The 18,273-nt window shown below is 34.4% G+C and overlaps 2 protein-coding genes across 7 annotated transcripts; both read left to right on the forward strand.

Moving 5' to 3' along the window:
• Positions 1–110: 110 nt before the first annotated feature.
• LOC124303018 (UTP--glucose-1-phosphate uridylyltransferase) lies at positions 111–16,127 on the forward strand. 5 transcript variants are annotated; one of them, XM_046759694.1, is made up of 13 exons: positions 7,410–7,642; positions 9,805–10,320; positions 10,443–10,821; positions 10,901–11,082; positions 12,262–12,498; positions 12,566–12,748; positions 12,950–13,155; positions 13,700–13,775; positions 13,883–14,029; positions 14,162–14,300; positions 14,379–14,516; positions 14,733–14,899; positions 15,255–16,127. In XM_046759694.1, exons 1-13 carry the CDS (start codon positions 7,568–7,570, stop codon positions 15,465–15,467), a joined length of 2,658 nt encoding a protein of 885 aa, XP_046615650.1. In that variant the 5' UTR covers positions 7,410–7,567; the 3' UTR covers positions 15,468–16,127. The 5 variants fall into 5 exon arrangements, with proteins under 5 accessions (XP_046615653.1, XP_046615654.1, XP_046615650.1 ...); XM_046759695.1 differs by lacking the exons at positions 10,443–10,821; positions 10,901–11,082 and having other exon boundaries at positions 7,418–7,642; XM_046759697.1 differs by lacking the exons at positions 7,410–7,642; positions 9,805–10,320; positions 10,443–10,821; positions 10,901–11,082 and adding an exon at positions 111–284.
• Positions 16,128–16,403: 276 nt separating this feature from the next.
• LOC124303027 (mitochondrial import inner membrane translocase subunit Tim10 B) lies at positions 16,404–17,885 on the forward strand. 2 transcript variants are annotated; one of them, XM_046759724.1, is made up of 4 exons: positions 16,569–16,675; positions 16,760–16,817; positions 16,940–17,035; positions 17,206–17,885. In XM_046759724.1, the coding sequence occupies exons 2-4, from the start codon at positions 16,794–16,796 to the stop codon at positions 17,419–17,421; spliced, it is 336 nt and encodes a 111-aa protein (XP_046615680.1). In that variant the 5' UTR covers positions 16,569–16,675; positions 16,760–16,793; the 3' UTR covers positions 17,422–17,885. The 2 variants fall into 2 exon arrangements, with proteins under 2 accessions (XP_046615679.1, XP_046615680.1); XM_046759723.1 differs by lacking the exon at positions 16,760–16,817 and having other exon boundaries at positions 16,404–16,675.
• The last annotated feature ends 388 nt before the right edge of the window (positions 17,886–18,273 follow it).

The raw sequence follows: 18,273 nt of genomic DNA on the forward strand, positions 1-18,273 counted from the left end.
ATCCAATTGTTTGTGTATGATATCTGCTATAACCTAGTCACGTGGTCCGTAGTGCCGTATGAATATTGTGTGATAAGAATTCGCATCGTTGCTATGCTAAGGCTAATGAGTTGTTATTTATATTGTTGTAAATAAACAAAGCTCGCCCGCCAGGGTCATTGTTACAGCTATAGCTTCGGGCTTTTCGTGACCTTTCGAATTGTCTAGAGGTCAAAACCAACGTTGAACTACCGCGACTTGTCAATCGTATCCGATAAACAATGCTACAAGTTGACGACAAAAAGGTGAGCTTCAATCCGGATAATTCATTTAATCCCTGCCTAACAATAAACTACCGCCAATGGGCTAAAAAAATTAATCCAATTTATTCGGTAAATAACTAAGGAATAAAAATTCTCGAGTCTTTAAATTTTAACCGTGCTTCTATAGCGACGTGTACATTTTATTTTATCGGTTTTATTTATGTTGTCGGTGAGGCAAACTACGGTCGTAATATTCGTGCTGTTACATTGTTTTTATACGCATACAGGTAGCTATTCCCATCAGGTATTTTAGCTATTATTAAACATATGATTTCTTATCTAGCAATAAAATTTTCGCAAGACCACGTTTTGAAATAAATTGTCGCATTTTTTACTCCTCAGGTTGTGTTAATACTGGCATATATAACTTTAATCCTCAGCTTGATCTCATTGTCAGATGTGTTTATAATATTTGGTCAATTATGTAACGTTTAAATTTTGCGAGATACGAATAGTTTGCTTCGTTGACGACGCTAGTCGGATGTGCAGGGCCAGTTTTAAATTTTTCCAAAATTCCACGAACCATGCCAGCTCACGAATTTTCCCATTATATATTAATTAGGACGTGCTAATTATGAATTGAAAAACATCATGCTAAGAGACGAAGAATTTACATATATGACACACTCGATTCGTTTCTATATGTCAGAGATTAACAAAAATATGGTATCAAATGCCTGCAGCCTGTAGGTCATTATTGGTGGGTTGTTTTCCAGGAAACGATTGCGCACAAACGCGCTTACGAAATTAAGTGACAACCTTTCCCTGCTTTACAATTTCAATAGAAATATTTAAAGTGAAAAGCATTATGCGGTTGTTTAAACTTAAACGCATATACTCTACACTAAGTGTGTTCTAAATTCCATTTCGTCGTCATCGTTTGTATTTTTATCGTACATTTCCGTTGTTTTTGAAATGTGGGATTGGATTAGGTACGAGCGGGCAAATTATTTACACATGACTTTGTGCAGAACTATAATTACAAACTTGCTTATTCTAACTGCGAACAAATAACAGAAACCTTTGCTATTACGTATTACGGCCGCAGGCTAGTAAAACGGATGCAAACGGCTGAAAACAAATTCATCGTGTACGACTACTTAGTTTCGTTGGTTTTGTGTGTATTCAACAATTAATTCTACCTGTACGAAAAGATAAAGATCCCAGAGCGTCAGGAATTTGTTTGACATCTTTTAGGCACGCTTATGCCTTAATATACATATGTATATATATGTGTGTGTGTGTGGTATATATATACTGGTACTGTGCAGCGGTCTCGTATGGTATTATATTCAATACCATTATAAACGTGGGCCAGACATTGCGGTATGTTTTGCGGCGGTGTCGGTCCATTGCGACTTGGTAATTCTACACCCACGCAACAAGTGATCGAAGAAAGACGAGAAAAATCCTACTCGTATCGCATCGTGTGTTGTCACGCTAGTTGGAGGCAGTCGGAAAGTTTGCAAACAATTTTTAGAGATCATTCTTCGCAATATTTCACCGAATATTACCTATTTCTTCGTTTATCAAATACTTGTTCACAGACTTCTGCGTGGGAGGATATTTGCTTTGATGTTAATTGTATGGAGAATTTTGTATTTCTTACAACGGTATCTTGTGTGATAAATTTTCGACAAGGCGTTTGCTGAATAGATTTAAATTATGTCGTGCGATAAGTGACGCCGCGATATTAAGTACGATGTACAATATCTGCGGAGAATATAAAGTCGCGGATTTCTAATTCTTCAAATTTTTTAACGGCACAATACTTATCGCAATGAAGGGATGATTTTATATTCTACTCGATATTTCACCAAAGGACCCCGCAGAATCCTTATGGGAGTTGGCTGAAATTTTAATATGTTGCAGTACATACCGCCCTCCCGATCAAAAGTTCTCTTGGGCATAAGTGACAAAAATCAGTAGCTTCCGAGATACAGGCATCGGAAAGGGGTCGTTCGCATTTTTCTGTTATCTCTGGATTATAGGATTTTTACGGATTACAAAATTTCAAGGGGGACTTGAAATCAAATATATCATTCACAAAGTACTCAACTAATTTACAGAGACTCCCCACGCGTGTGCAAAACAAGATAAGTCGATTATTGCAAAAGTCGGAGGGTCTCGTCCTTCACGCGAAATCTGACGTTGCACCGCCTTCCAGTAAGCCAGCGAGTTCACGAATGGAATCAATCGCAGTAACCTGCTTATCTTTGAGAATCGACCGTGTAGTTTTCTGAACTATTTCCTTGATTTCAAGTCCCCTTGAAGCTTTGTAATTCGTAAAAATCGCGTAATCCAGAGATACCAAAAAATCCGCGCGTCCCGCCTTCCGAGGCCTGTATTTTCAAAACTACTAATTTTTGACACTTATGCCCGTAAGAGCTTTAGATCGGGAGGGTATGTACTATACCATACTAAAATTTCAGCCAATTCGACCGAGAGCCTGGTCCCATAAGAATTCTACGTGGTCCTTTGAATGAAAATTTTAATTCACACATCGAACAGAGATAAAAAGATGCCGGTAACCTTGCTGAGTGAACTAGCATTGTACATGGTTTGAGCAACTTACAATTAGCCAAACAATGTGGCCTCATTGGAAGATTTACATCGTCAAAAGCGCATGTCATGCATCCGTATGAGTTAAATAACTGCACTTTAGACTCTCGCCTCTGGGTCTTTAAGTTATTCGCGATTTTTACACACATGTCAATAATGCAATGATACGATTTATCTTATACGGTTCACTGTTAGTTTTCCAGAACGCGCGTCGCATTGGACCATATTGTGTAATAAAAATTTTCGTCATCTTCATCATCATCATCTTACTGCCATGATACTGTCGATAATAAATTGAGCGATCAGTGATAATAATTATAACCTAATACTTTGAAAATGATAAGATAAAATATAAGGCGATTGGCCTGGGCTTCAAACGAAACTATACTAGATGCTCGTTCTTGAATACACAGAACGCTGTTATAACCGCGACAGATTCACTCCGTCAGTCAGTCAGCTGCTGGTTCCCTTGTACCCGAGTGCTTAACATCACATGGAGTACTTACTCAAAGTGAGTATAAACTGAACGAATAGACACTGATTCATCATCAATTTCCAGCCTTCGCTGATGTATAGGTAATTTGAAAAAAAAACCGCAACGCAATAGATCCGAACAAAAAACCACAGCTCCACGAATCTATTTCTTTTTTGACCATCAATATCTCTTTTCTCATGCAATCCTGTACATGTAACAATTGTGTAAAGTATTTTAATATGAATATTGTAAATTCCTGTTCTCCAACTATTACATTACGTATCTATCGGTAGAATGATGTGTCTTTTGTTATATTGGATCTAATAATTGTTGCGCTAGGAAATTTTTCAACGAGTAAAATTCATTTCTTTTTCAACGATTTTATTAATGTTACAATGCTTGATATATACATGGTAAATTCACTGCGATAGCCAATCATGAATAACTTAACCCCTTGACCTTCGTCTCGCAGGCAGACGTCGCAGAAGTCGTACAGCCTTTTCGTTGAACGACTAACATTTCTGTACATTTTGATTATACACAGCGTAATCATGTAAGAATAATATAATGCGATAGTCATTTCATGAAAAGGTTGAATATTCCATTTTTTTGTGAACACTTTTTTCACGACATTATGCTTCGATATTCTAAGAAGCCCAACAATTAGACGCTGACTCGAAAATAGTCTCTGTGTAAGAAAAATGTCAAAAAAATTTATGCCAATATAACGTTCGCGTTAATTATTCTCGTTTTCTCGTGTGACGGTATACGACGCCTCTCAAGGACTGTAAAGTGCAATAAGCAGTGTTCGAAGATTCTTTGCGTCGCTGCATTTGCAATTCAAAAACATACACAGCAAATTCAATAATTTTTTTTTATAAGGACTCAACTCGTTGCAGTCACTTTTAGAAATTACCGTGAATAATACGCCCGTCATATTGCATATCATTCATTTTTTATACATTACATTACACATTTTTTTTTGTATTTAGACTTACGATTATTTAGTTATGTTGTGTAATTCAAGGGATCGGTTTTTCGACGATAATTAGGATCTTGTTTTTACCCGGGGAATCTAATTATCTACAGTGTAGAGTTTATATCTCGCAAACATCATCACATATACCATACACTCACAAGTCTGTTTAGATTTGATTATTGTGATAGTTTCTTTGCTTACTCATGCTGAGTGTGCATTTTTCTTGAGAATTGAGTTCGTTCTTCACTTGAAACGCAGTCGTCGATTTCCGATAACTCTGTAACCGATAATATATCTTTTCCGATTTCTATATCTCCATTATTGTACGAATAATTCCAGTACTTGCATAACAATAGGCAAAGATAAACCGGTACTGATGATGTAAGGGTAAAAGGATAACGCAAACGTAAACTATAATCGTACAAAAATGCAGTTTTTTTTTTTTAATCTGCAGAGTCGTCAGACCTTCCACCTGCACCAATGAGTAATTAGCTGTCAAGGGCATTCCACTTATATTAATTATACTAAGTCTATTGTCAGTCTTGGCGAGTTCATGTGAAGTATATAATTATTAGTAAATTTCAGCTAAATTATGGATATATAGATTATTATACATAAATTTGCCGGAGATTCGCTATATACAAGAAAATCGAAATCTTGTCGGACCAATTTTATTGTTTCTTCGCAGTAGCATTATACATTATAATTAGTAACTATGACATTTCATTTCAAAGTCAAATGACATCTATATAGGTACGTTGTTGCGGTGACTGCATAAGGATAACGTATTTTCGTATTGAAAATACCTCATAAGTTATAGTACATGCAAATTGAATTATTTTACACATGCTGATGCATTGTAATGCGTTGTTATTCCATGCGCTATTAAACACCGGATGGAGTCTGGCTGGTCAGATGTGCACAGTTGAATTAATAAAGTTTTATGACACGATTCACTGGATGTCCTGATTGTGCTTTTATACGTTCATACCCGACTCAACCATAATGTGCACGTTTTTTATCTAAAAAGCAGGACGAAAGTGGCATATTATTCTCTCCTTAGGTTTTTCCCTCATATGTGGGAAAAAAGAAGTAGCAATCTTCTCCCACATTTACAGGAAATATGATCCGAAGATTAGGTTTTCAGTTTTTCTGGGTTTCTGTCTTTCTCTTCCATTTTAAACTACATCTCTCTGTATTATTATGAACTTTCAATAATATTATAGTTTCCAGACTGGTAGATCACACTTACACATAAAAGTAAAACACTTCTAAGTCAATAATGTGGCCAGAGTTGAGTCGGGAATAAAGTTCCATGTATAACACAGGAATAAAAGTCGATTATTTCCTTGTTACACGATGTAATATTAAACTCTATTTCGTATGTAAACGTACTCAAATTCTAAATATTTTATTTCTCTCGTCATTAAATACGTTTCATTGAAATAATCAACGTTTTACACAAGTGTCTTAATGCTGTGCTTAAACTTGATAACACAAGTGAACCAAAAATTTTATTTTTATATTTTAGTATACAATTAAATGACTAAATTTTGATTCTATACATCAAATGATAACAAAAATCTTCATTTATTACTTATAATGTTTGCTTGTGCCTTTTTACGTTGACAAATAAGTCTTGAAGTTTTTGGTTGATAGTATAAGCATCTGGTAGCAGCACGTTGAAATAAAAAGCAAACTTTCTCTAATAAAAATACTTCGTCTTTTATTAGTTACGTTTACGAAATCAAAGTTTGACATCTGGAAGCCAGACTCAAAATTCGTGTTGACCGGTGTAATTTACAAAACTTTTACATAATCAAATTTCAATACATGATACAAATCATTTGAACACGTATAAGTATACATGCAAATATTCGATGTATTGAAATATCGTAGATATGTATTAATACATGTACCTAGTAATAGTCTTGACCTTCGATGCATGGATATTATTTTTTTAATTATATATTGCTTCGCGACTACCTAACTAGAATATTTAAACATTTCTTATCTGGAGTAACGTTCATGCCGTATATATACATATATATATATATATATATATATATATGTATGTATAAACTTGTAGATTGTACATAACCTATACTTACACGACATGAGTGCTAAAGCGTTGAAGTGAAGAATTACGTACTTAAAATTTGGTAAAACAAAAGAACCTGTCTGTGATATTAGTATAAATATCCCTCGTATCTCCCAGAAATGGACGATGGATTTTCACACGAATTGCTTTGACAGAAGGAAAAGACTTGCATTAAATGATGTTATGAATAATTCATCCTCTACGCATCTCGCGCTACAAATGCCTAAGTATTTACATGTACATACCTATTCATGGTATTACTGTGTACATAATGAGCCGGTTATAATCAGTAGCGATACAACACGCGTAGCACAAACATCGGGCGAGATTTCAGTCAGAAAATACGTGCATGGTTATAAAATTAATAACAATAACTCGAAGAACCGTATATTGGGCTTATAAATTTTTTGACAGTAATCCCGATCGGCAATAATTCATTTCGTAACATTATAATCTAACGATTCATTTATAAAGAAAAGTCGTTCATTTCGAAACTTTAGGTTTGTCTGAAAATCAGCAAAATCGCATACTCGTATTTTACAAATTGAACTCTTTCAGACCAAAGCTTAATGTTACAGAGTTGTAAAACAACGCATTGTTCAATGTCTTCATACTTTAGTATATCAGAGTAAGTGTGACTTCTCATGATCTGCATTCTTCGCCTAAACGGTCACCTTACACAATATATGTATTATGTTTTTCAAAATTGTATAATAATGAAGATACGTAATATTGCAGTGCTTATACAGTTTACTAAGTTAGATAATACGTTGATTTTGATCTGAATAAAAATATACGGGTGAAGTATATTCGTGAGCGTCCAGATGTGTAAATATTTACTCATAATATCGTACACTCGTTTGCCGATAAAACATGAAAAACTTGAATAATAATGAATCCTTTTATTTTAATCGCGGTGTAATTTAAGCTGCGTTCTTATTGGTACGTTACCACCAAGTTGACCAATCAGTGTGTCGATGTTATCGCTTGCACAATCGCTTGTCAGTTTCATCAGTTGTCGGGAAGAAGCGGGGCCATACATTAAGCTTAGGAAAAAGTTTGTCACGCGATTTTATCATCAAAGTTGATGTTAATATTCACCCCTGGTATAAGTTACGTTTGTGCAGCGCGTGTTCCAAGTTATTATCATGTCGTCAGGAATTATCAATGATTTTGAGTGCAAAAAGTACGGATTAGGAACAACGGAAGAATCCGATTATGGGGTAAAAATTGTTTTTTTTTAAACCATGCTATATCAAAATATGTTGTAATAATAATTTGATACCGATTGACCTCTCTAACAATTTTGACAGTCGGTCAACTGATAAGAACGCAAAAGTTTCCACAAGATTAAAGTATCGCCAAGTCATGAATCCTCAAAACAATTACACTTACATGTGTGTATGTATCATAGTCACGACTGTTATATCCTTCTATCTCTTGTCAAATATTACCATTCCCGAATATAATATTAACACGTGTCACCGGGCGATTGAAATTTTAAATGTAAATACATTAAAATTGTCGTTGTTGTTCAATTGTTTTTTTTTTTTTTTTTACCCCTTTACAACAATCAGAGTGAATAAAAAAATTAATTTGATGCTCGGAAACAACGGTTCAGCTACATACTTTCAGCTACAAGTAGGAAAAAAAAAATACATTGAATCTTGAAACTCTCTTATATTTCACAAAATCCTATTTTTTACGGCTTCTTAAATTTTTTTGTTATTAAGTTTAGTTGCAAGTATAAATTGATATTTATTATGCAGTTCAATTGACGAATTCATAAAAAAAACATTGAAAATTTCAATGTATTTTACATTTCAAAGTTCAATTACGTGTTAATATTGTCCGGGTATGTTTACATTTGGCAGGAAATTATTTTTAATTAATATAAACATATTTCTGGGTAGGGCTTGAAAAAATTCCAAAATGATCAAAATGACGGACACCCTACTGTATACTGGGCAATTTAAAAAACCATATTTAATCTTGACCTTTCGTTATGTTTTCTCAATTTTTTGTATCGGAGTTGCAAATCTGCATATTATTATATAGTTACACCTTGGTATTTAAGAACTTAATGCCGAATTTCTACTTTTCTTGCATATTTATTTCTCGTCGGGGCTTAGTAATATCATTTTTATTGGTATCATCGTTACATGATGTGATTTCTATCTGTGCGCCTGAACACTTATCTCTTATATGTATGCTGTGTGTGCCATTGGTCGACTCTGATGAGATTTTATAGTTCTAAGAGTCGAATAAATATTTCATGTATCTGTTTTAGCTAATTATGGGACAAGTGAATAATCGGCTTTCCTTAACAATTGCGTGAAATAGACCATTTTTCTTTCATGTAAAGTGGGTGGAAAATTGCTTATTTCGAGCGTGGACTCCATTATCTTCCTAGGAAATAATAGATATTAACTTAGAGCATATAGACATGGAGGAAGCATCGATGCTGAAAGAGTGTCTCCGAGCCAGTTAGAGAGGGACGTGGTGGTAACACTGCATGCTCTCTCTTTGTAAGGCAGGAGCGTACCTATCGTAATTGATTGTGATTGCCTGGATCATTGGCGTTGATATAATGCGGATAATATGAATACAGATTATACACTAGTGCCTAGTGGGTCGGGTCATTGAAACAAACTGTTAATTATTCAATGCTTAGCATATTTTTAAACAAATAATATAATTTATAAATTGAAAACGGGAATTTTTGCCGAAAAGTCTGATAAACACATATAATGTTGAAACATATGATAAGTTTCTATATAAGAAAAAGTATACCAGGCTTAATCCATATCTGTATGCACTAAGGATATGACCCACTATATTACTTCCCTAGGGAAATAATGGATATTATCTAAGGATATTACCAATTATATTACCTTGCTAGAGAAATAATGGATATCATCCCCGTAATACAAACCAGGCTCAAAATGCGCCACGTCCCATCGACCGTTTATGCACAAAAATGTGGCTATACGTGATGGTGCATTCAGTCTCGTCTTGGTAATACTATTATTCCCATGTTGCATATAGGACTTTTATTACCGACTCAACTGCGGCCACTTTATTGACTTGAGAAGTGGCGTTGACTGAAGTATATTCTTCAGTCAACAGAAGTGGGTCCCACGTACAGAAACGGAGCATTTTAAATTTGCCGCGTCTTGGGTGGTGGTGCTGTTTTCTTCATTCGCACATTGTGCATGCGTCTCGTGTAACAGATCTCGATGGATCTCGAACTCGAACCCGAGAACTCGACCGTGAAACCGAACTTTATTTATGATAGTAGAATCGGTGGCCGGTAGGTACAATTAGGTTCCGTAGTGTATTATCGCTGCATTCGCGATCGAAAAATATAATCAAACTTGTGTAGACAATGTCATCGAGTGAAGACGAAAAGCAAGATTTCACATGTGAATCACCGGATCTACTTGACGAGAAGCAAGATTTCACATGCGAATCACCAGAGTTCTTTGACGAAAAGCAAGATTTCACATGCACATCACCGGAGCTGCTTGAAGCCGCAGATAATGTTAGAGTTGAATTGCTTCCCCAACAATCTCGAGAGCTGTATTGGTCTACGTATAATGCTTTTATAGAATGGAAAGATGCGAACAGAGTAAAGACCATTTCAGAAAGTGTAATGTTGACCTATTTTGGTGTGCTAGCCAATAAATATAAACCTTCAACACTTTGGACTAAGTACTCGATGTTGAGAAGTACAATAAAAATCAAACACAACATCAAAGTTAAAAAGTTTACACGGCTATTGGCATTTTTAAAACAAAAAAGCAATGGTTACGAGGCCAAAAAGTCAAAGGCATTAACTCTAGACAACGTGAAAAAGTTCTTGAGTGATGCTCCGGATAAAACGTACATGGTTACAAAGGTAATTCTAACCTATAAAGTATTTATATATTGTTTTGCTTGTAAATTATCATTATAATACACAAATATTTATTTTGTCTGTATACTGATTTCAATAAGTTGTTTATTATTATAATATTTTAGGTCGCATTAATTTTTGGTTTATTTGGAGCTTGTCGAAATGGTGAATTATGTTCCCTCACTACTAATGATGTCATAGATCATGGCAAAATTATAGAAGTTACATTAAAACATACAAAGAACAAGAATACAAGAAGTTTTTGCATTGAGGGAGAACCGCTTGGACTTATTAAGACTTATCGATCATTGCGCCCGGAAAATGCAACTGTGGATAGGTTCTTTTTGACATATAGAAATGGTAAATGCACCAATCAACCTCTTGGAAAAAATAAATTTGGATCGATGCCAAAAGAAATAGCTAAATTTCTTCAGTTGGCAGATCCAGAGCAGTATACTGGCCATGCTTTTCGAAGATCATCAGCAACATTGTGTGCTGATCGAGGTAAAATAGTTTTATAAGTATTAGGATTGTTTCACATTTACTAGTATGAATTTCATATTGGTTTGTATTTTTGGTATAGGCTTTACAATAACAGATTTTACAAGTCTTGGTGGATGGACATCTTCAACAATAGCCGAAAGCTATATCAAAGATTCAATAAATCATAAGAAGAAGAGAAGCAGAGAAATTACTGATGTTATTGAGGGAACATCTCGTGAGGATGTAACGTCTCAACCAGAACCGAAAAAAACAAAATTACAAGTATCTGCACAGTCAACTGCAAATATACAAAATATATCTGATTTGTTATCAAATAGAGATAATGTGTCATTGAATATTGCACATCCAAGTAACATCAACATCCATTTTCATATTTATAATTTTTTCTATGTTTAAGTGTGATTATTTGATAAGTTTGGAAACTAGAATTTATTGAAAATCTGTAATTAATATAGAATGAAGTAGTTCAAAATTGAAAAAACAGAGAAAAGCTAAAAACTGCTAACCGCACGTGTGGAAGACAAGTGCTACTTTTTTCTCCCCAAGGAAAAGAAAAATTGTAAATGTGCAGAAAATTAGTATAAGAGGGAATTAAATGTTAATTGTGTCCCTCATTTCAGGTCATTAAAGTGGCCATTACAGTTCAGTCGGGAATAAAATCTATGACACAACAATCTGAGTGATCAAAAATGTAAAGCATCCGAGTCTTAAAACTAAATCATGTCCAGTGGACTACATTTTACAATTATGCAAAACCGTGATTGTTATTTTATTTCTATTTATTTGGTAGCATTAAGAAGTAATTACAAAAACATAAAAAGAAGTGTAGATATTGATTATTAATACTTTTTTAATATAATCATGCGTATGTGATACCCTTGAAATACTATAAGTTTTTAAAAACCATCATCAATGTTGCCGTGCACTTTTGGATAAAAATAAAGAAAGGAAAAATTGTATCTAATATTCAAGTTGGTGGCGGAAAATATACTGATGCAAGAAAGATTTGATTAAGTACTAAAATCGCTTTTATCGTATCTTATTTCCTGTAAATAAACTAGATTTTGTGAAACAATAGCCTGGACGGTTTATATGGAGTTCCTTCATGTTTACTCTTTTTGAAATTTCCGCACCTGGACTTGGATAAGGATGCAAAAACGGTATTGCAATGTAAAAATTTAACGGAACGTATCGAAATTTTGGTGTACGGCATTATAAATTTTATTGCGGGTTTTTGGTTTTAATAACCCAAGTCTGCACGTAATTTTAATGCTAGGAGGCTTAAATATGAATAATTTGTATATAAAATGAGCAACGATTATGGTTTCGGGATTGGTGAAATCGGAAATAATTGGCTCTAGTTACACACTCTTTTTCATCTTGTGCATCGTATGTTTGATAACATAATAATCAAAGGTTTCGTGCATTATTTGATTTCAGTCACGGGGCCATCAAAGGTCGCCGTCAGATACTCGTGATTTCAAGGAAAGAACGAAAAGAGATGCCTTGATTCAGCTTCAGCATGAAGTTGATAGACTTCTGGCAACAGCCCCTCCAAGTGAACAGGATCGATTGAGTCGCGAATTCAAAGGCTTCACTCGCCTGTTCGATAGATTCCTTCAGGAAGAAGGACCTTCTCTAGAATGGAATCGCATACAGAAATTACCAGAAGCTGCTGTAAGTTTCAAATTAATACTTCTGTCGCCTGATTTTTCATCCTTGACTCTTTAATTTTTCTGTAAAGGTACGCGACTACACAACACTTCCAACCCCAGCAGAGGAGGTCATCAAAAGTATGCTAGAGAAGTTGGTAGTCGTAAAACTGAACGGTGGTCTTGGAACAAGTATGGGTTGCCATGGTCCCAAGTCTGTCATTGCTGTTCGAAATGATTTAACCTTCCTCGATCTCACTGTACAGCAAATTGAGGTGAGTTATGAGTGAGAGATGTCTGCAGGCTGGTTTACCTCCCCCGTTTCCACAGATCCATTTATGTATGTTAAGTTGTTACAAACGTAATATGTTTTGAAGTATATATTTGCTCAAAAGCCATGTCGAATCGGTATCCAATAATCTTGTTTCTGGTTGATAGTAAGTTGCACAAGTTGTAATGGAACAAACTTTTTCCAGGATCTGAACAAAACCTACAATGCTAATGTCCCTCTCATACTGATGAATTCGTTCAACACAGACGAGGATACACAGAAAATAATCAGAAAGTATAAGGGCTTAAACGTTGATATTTACACCTTCAACCAAAGCTGCTATCCACGCATTAATCGAGATTCACTGCTACCTATTGGAAAGAACTGCAATATCGATCAAGACATTGAATCGTAAGTTTTTCATTTGATATGCAAATAATTCACAGCTGCAGACATCAAATTTGTACCGGCGGTTTGATTGTTATTGAATTTTAATTCGAGGTAACATATTCGTTTGACACGTGTCTATAAAGCCAATGAAGTATATCCTGTTAGGTGTAGAAATTCTCAGTTTCAAAGGTCAGTAAGTCAAAAACACATTTTTCACAGTTAGGCTTTGAGAGCGGGGCCCTCCTCAGAAAGACTAAAATATTTATTCAACACATTATCATAATACTTATATATAAACATTCAACCATAATTTATAAAAAATATTATAATAATGCGTTGAAGAAATATTTTAGCTTTTCTGAGGAGGGTCCCCTTCAGAGCCGAAATGTGAAAAATGTTTTTTTGACTTACTGACCTTTGATACCGAGAATCTCTGCACAACAATTCACGATGAGGTCGAGAAATCAATAAACATTATATTCTGTTAATCTGCTGTAGGGCTCTCCAATAATTTCCATTCGATTTACATGTTTACTGATCACTTACTTCAATTCGCAATTTATAGATGGTATCCACCTGGTCACGGTGATTTCTATGAAAGTTTCCAAAACTCTGGACTGCTAAATAAGTTCATTCAACAGGTAATGTAATATTGTTACACTGATAATTCGTATGATATTTATTTTATGCTCAAAACTTTTGAATTCCACATGTCGCAGTATATGTAATAGTTCCATCTCTATTTTAGGGTCGCAAATACTGTTTCATTTCTAACATCGATAACTTGGGTGCCACTGTAGATCTCAATATTTTAAATCTGCTGCTTAATTCCAAAGATGTAATTTCACCAGAATTCGTGATGGAGGTCACCAATAAAACTAGAGCTGACGTTAAGGTAATGTCTACGGAATGATTAAAAAACATCGTGAAAAAAGGTTGATACTTCCACAAACCTTACTTATATTTTGCGGTCTAAATGAAGTCAAAATGTATCGAATGATAACTTCAATATGTGTTATTTATTTAGGGTGGTACCTTAATCCAATACGAGGACAAGCTACGACTGCTTGAAATAGCTCAAGTACCAAAAGAGCATGTTGATGATTTTAAATCTGTGAAGACTTTCAAATTTTTCAATACCAACAACTTATGGGTCAGCCTCACTGGTAAGCACGGAACACGCTATTCAGAATTTATGAAATTGTTCATTACCTAGTTTCAATTGCGAACATTATTTCTTGCAGCTATTGAGAGAGTCTTAGAAGAAAAAACACTCAACATGGAAATAATTGTGAATAACAAAAGCTTGAGTAATGGTTTGAACGTTATTCAACTAGAAACAGCTGTAGGTGCAGCTATGAAATCCTTTGATGGAGGTCTTGGTGAGTTCACCCAATACTTGCAGTCAAATAAAATTATGCTAAACTATTTCTTAACTGTACATTAACTCTGTAATAAATACTCTACCCAAGCAAAAAATGCCAACCATTTGAAAGTTTCAAACAAATTCCTTAACTGTTTCGAAAAATCTTTATAGAAATTTAGACTACTTTCATATAATGCTAATTTTTTAAACTTTTTTTTTCTCTGATCTATAGGCATCAACGTACCACGTAGCAGATTCTTACCTGTGAAAAAGACCTCTGATCTCATGTTGGTGATGAGTAACTTATACAGTTTACGCAAAGGAGCTCTCCTCATGAGTCCCCAGCGGATGTTTCCAACTACTCCACTCATCAAACTTGGCGATAATCACTTTTCAAAGGTGCTATTATTATCTCATAAGATAGCTATCTATGTGAGCTGTATTTTAAATTTAACAGTTCTCTAAAAGTGAGGAACAAATTACAAGTCTATTAAAACCAGCAATCAATACGTAATTGATTCACAAGTATCAACGTTTATGACGTGTGTGCCCAGATTATTGTTAGCTAATTAGAATAATACTTGAAGCATTGAAATATCATAATCGACGCAAGGTTGTGATGCTCGCGGAAAATTGTATTTTTTTCATTTGTTCCGCACGTGTTGCAAGCTTTGTTACTTTAAGAATTCTATAAGAGATAAACCAATAATCCTGATTACACTTCACGTATTCTAATTATTATTAATTTTTTCAGGTAAAAGAGTATCTGCGTAGGTTTGCCTCAATCCCAGATCTCTTAGAACTGGATCATCTAACTGTATCCGGCGATGTTACATTTGGAAAAGGAGTTTCTCTCAAAGGCACAGTTATTATTATAGCAAATCATGGAGACCGTATCGACATACCTTCGGGAACTATTTTAGAAAATAAAATTGTATCCGGAAATCTACGTATTTTGGATCATTAGTTTATGGTATATCAAGTTTGTTCATCGCATGCACAAAGTCTTGTGTGTGGGTGTATATATATATATATACATATACACTAGGCCTAAGATTAGCAAAAAAAATGTGTACAAAATGTGTAATGATAATTAATTATACCCTCGTTGAATAAGTTTTAGTGGTCTAATTTTATTCGTTACTTATTGTTGCAATTTGTAAGTTTAGCTTTATCTTATTATATATGTATAGTATTTATGTACATATATGAAATTTAAGAATGAAAATATTAACTCTGAGATCATCGGAAGCACTAATTCTAAACACTTGAATGGACATTAAAAATACCACATACAGGCAAGATATTACTTATAATGAAAAAACAAAATCGGAATAATATTTACTGTAAATTCCTTGTATTCCAATTTCTTACGTGCTTTGGAACATACAAATGTTATTTCAACGAAAAATTGCCGTCATGAATATCCAGGTGCAAACTTCAGGGCCCAAGTCGTTCCGATTCACTGGATGTTTCATCCGGTTGTTAGCATGAACACTTAGCATGTGTACGTTTGTAACTGCAGTGGCGTATTCATCTAGAAATATTTTCTTCGTGAGTAATAGACAGAAATTTCTAGTATTTTTAATATTTGTTTGTTGTACATACATACATACGTAAAATTCAACTTCGCTCTATTTCTCTGCTATCCGTATATTGGCTTATAAACTCCCCCGATTTTGATTCCTTTTTTCTGTGGATAACTACAACGTCTGACCAGGTTTTAAGATATATTTTGTTACAACCAGATCGATCGTTTTGAAGATATAACAATATTTGTAAGCTAAGTCTGAACGGGATCATACACTTGTGAAAGCTCTGATTAAACTCTTATATGGAGGAAAGTTAGGCTCGTTAGGCTCAAGAGTTTTCAAAAATCTCTATGAGCTTCACAATGGTTATGTCTTATAGTCTCGCCACAAAAAGCATTTAAAAATATTAGCGGGCGAAGCCGTAACGGGAAGAGGGATATTATTTAAAAATTGTGCACACATATAGCGCGTTCAAATTTCCCATGCAACAGACGAAACCAGCGCTGCGCGGCGTTATCGGTACTACGAATTTCCAACCAGAATGTGTCTCACGTTTGCCGCCGAAAAGAGTACGGAGTTATGTCTCCTTTCCTTTTCCTACTTGTTGAAAAAGCTCACGCAGAAAATCAGGACAGTGAGTTATGTATGTAGGTTATGTTGCATGACGAGAATTCTGTTCATTAATTTAAATCTCAAGACTCGTTATTATTTGTAATTCATAATTTAGTAGTGGAGGCCGTAATAAATTTATTCACCAAAACATGGATTTAAGGGAGATAAGAAATGTTTGTATTTTCTGTTATAATTTGTCATTAATTGAATGCTGCTTCTATTTACTTCATAAGCAATTCTTTTCGCGCTCTACCATAACACAGAATTGACATTATTTGAATAATTTTTATTGCAGTTCAAGGATTTCCTTACGCTCTACAATCAAATATCTGACACATGCTTCAAACGATGTACAAATACATACAATTCCAGAGACATGGATATGGATGAGGTGAGATGATCGATCGGTGAATGTTTTCTGAATTTTGGATAAGATTCAGATTTCAGTTCTTTTTATACCATATAAAAATACTTGCAGCTTTCCAATATTATGTATATTCATTACACATACATATCTTTGCAGCATGTATTGAGAATAACTATTTATTTGTAATGCCATAGGAAGCTTGTGTAAATAACTGTGCCCAGAAGCATGTAAAAGCGAATACCAAAATGATGAAAGTCTATATGGAGGTACTACCTCTTTTAATGAATAAAAGGACAGAAGAAATGAATGCTGCTCAAGCTGCAGCTATGGCACAGCAGCAACAACTGCAGCAAGACACTCAAGACACAGAAACTAGTCAAAATATACGACAAAGTCAGCCACTGGTCTGACCCACAATTTAGCCTTTCGTTTTATGTGATTTAATATTTTATATTACATTATTTTATAATATGATATATTTATTTTACTTTATGCTGTTCACCTTTTCAATATTGTCAGGGTGTGGTATGTTGCTCAGCTGTTCCTTGTTTGGCAATAGGGTCAAAATAAGATTGCTTTGAGCCTCCTTGTCATACTGATTGTTGGTACAGGTCTTTTATGATTCAAGGATTCCTTAAGGACCAGCATTTTTCAATTCATGGCTCTCCTTATTATACGCTTCGTAATGGCAGTCATTTGAAACAGATATCCTCCCAGGAACGTCTTTCTTACAGCAAGCTGGTAGCAGCAAGATTGTTTTGCAAGCAATATGTAATACGTCTTCCTCCTGTTGTATGCAGCGGTTGGGAGTGTAATCATAGTTAACTACTCTGTAAATATTTTCAACGTATAAAAACTGAATTTGTTCATTCAACCTTTGCATTGTGTAATTGTATGTACATATTTTTCTTACCATATTCTCTGGTTCTTTGCATTTCAGATTTTGAGAATGAGTGAATGGCAAAAGTACAAGTATTCAGTTTATTAGATTTTCTACATAAATTGTGATATATCATCTTGCTAAGATTGGAAATCAAAATGTAAACAAAGCAAAAACCAGTTTCGTCTTAATTAATACATATTTGCAAGGAACATTGAATATTATAACATTACTTTTCAAGTGATTCTAGGTAAGTAATTAGTTGAAATTTTTCAGTCTGACCATCCTACTGTTAATAAATAATAAGCCAATTAGTTTAAATAATAATACAGGGCCGTACATATTACATAAGCATTGATTTATTATTGAAAATGTGTGTATA

The sequence above is a fragment of the Neodiprion virginianus genome, chromosome 4, assembly GCF_021901495.1.
Source record: "Neodiprion virginianus isolate iyNeoVirg1 chromosome 4, iyNeoVirg1.1, whole genome shotgun sequence".
Taxonomy (NCBI): Eukaryota; Metazoa; Arthropoda; class Insecta; order Hymenoptera; family Diprionidae; genus Neodiprion; species Neodiprion virginianus.

What these genes read in the sequence shown, in the direction of transcription:
- LOC124303018 (XM_046759694.1), top strand. Translation starts at nt 7,568, where the DNA reads ATGTCGTCAGGAATTATCAATGATTTTGAGTGCAAAAAGTACGGATTA. An exon ending in AAACGTACATGGTTACAAAG is followed by an intron (nt 10,321 to 10,442) that starts GTAATTCTAACC and finishes ATAATATTTTAG; the next exon opens with GTCGCATTAATTTTTGGTTT. An exon ending in ATCGATCAAGACATTGAATC is followed by an intron (nt 13,156 to 13,699) that starts GTAAGTTTTTCA and finishes CGCAATTTATAG; the next exon opens with ATGGTATCCACCTGGTCACG.
- LOC124303027 (XM_046759723.1), top strand. Translation starts at nt 16,574, where the DNA reads ATGTGTCTCACGTTTGCCGCCGAAAAGAGTACGGAGTTATGTCTCCTT. An exon ending in AAATCAGGACAGTGAGTTAT is followed by an intron (nt 16,676 to 16,939) that starts GTATGTAGGTTA and finishes TTTTTATTGCAG; the next exon opens with TTCAAGGATTTCCTTACGCT. An exon ending in GAGACATGGATATGGATGAG is followed by an intron (nt 17,036 to 17,205) that starts GTGAGATGATCG and finishes GTAATGCCATAG; the next exon opens with GAAGCTTGTGTAAATAACTG.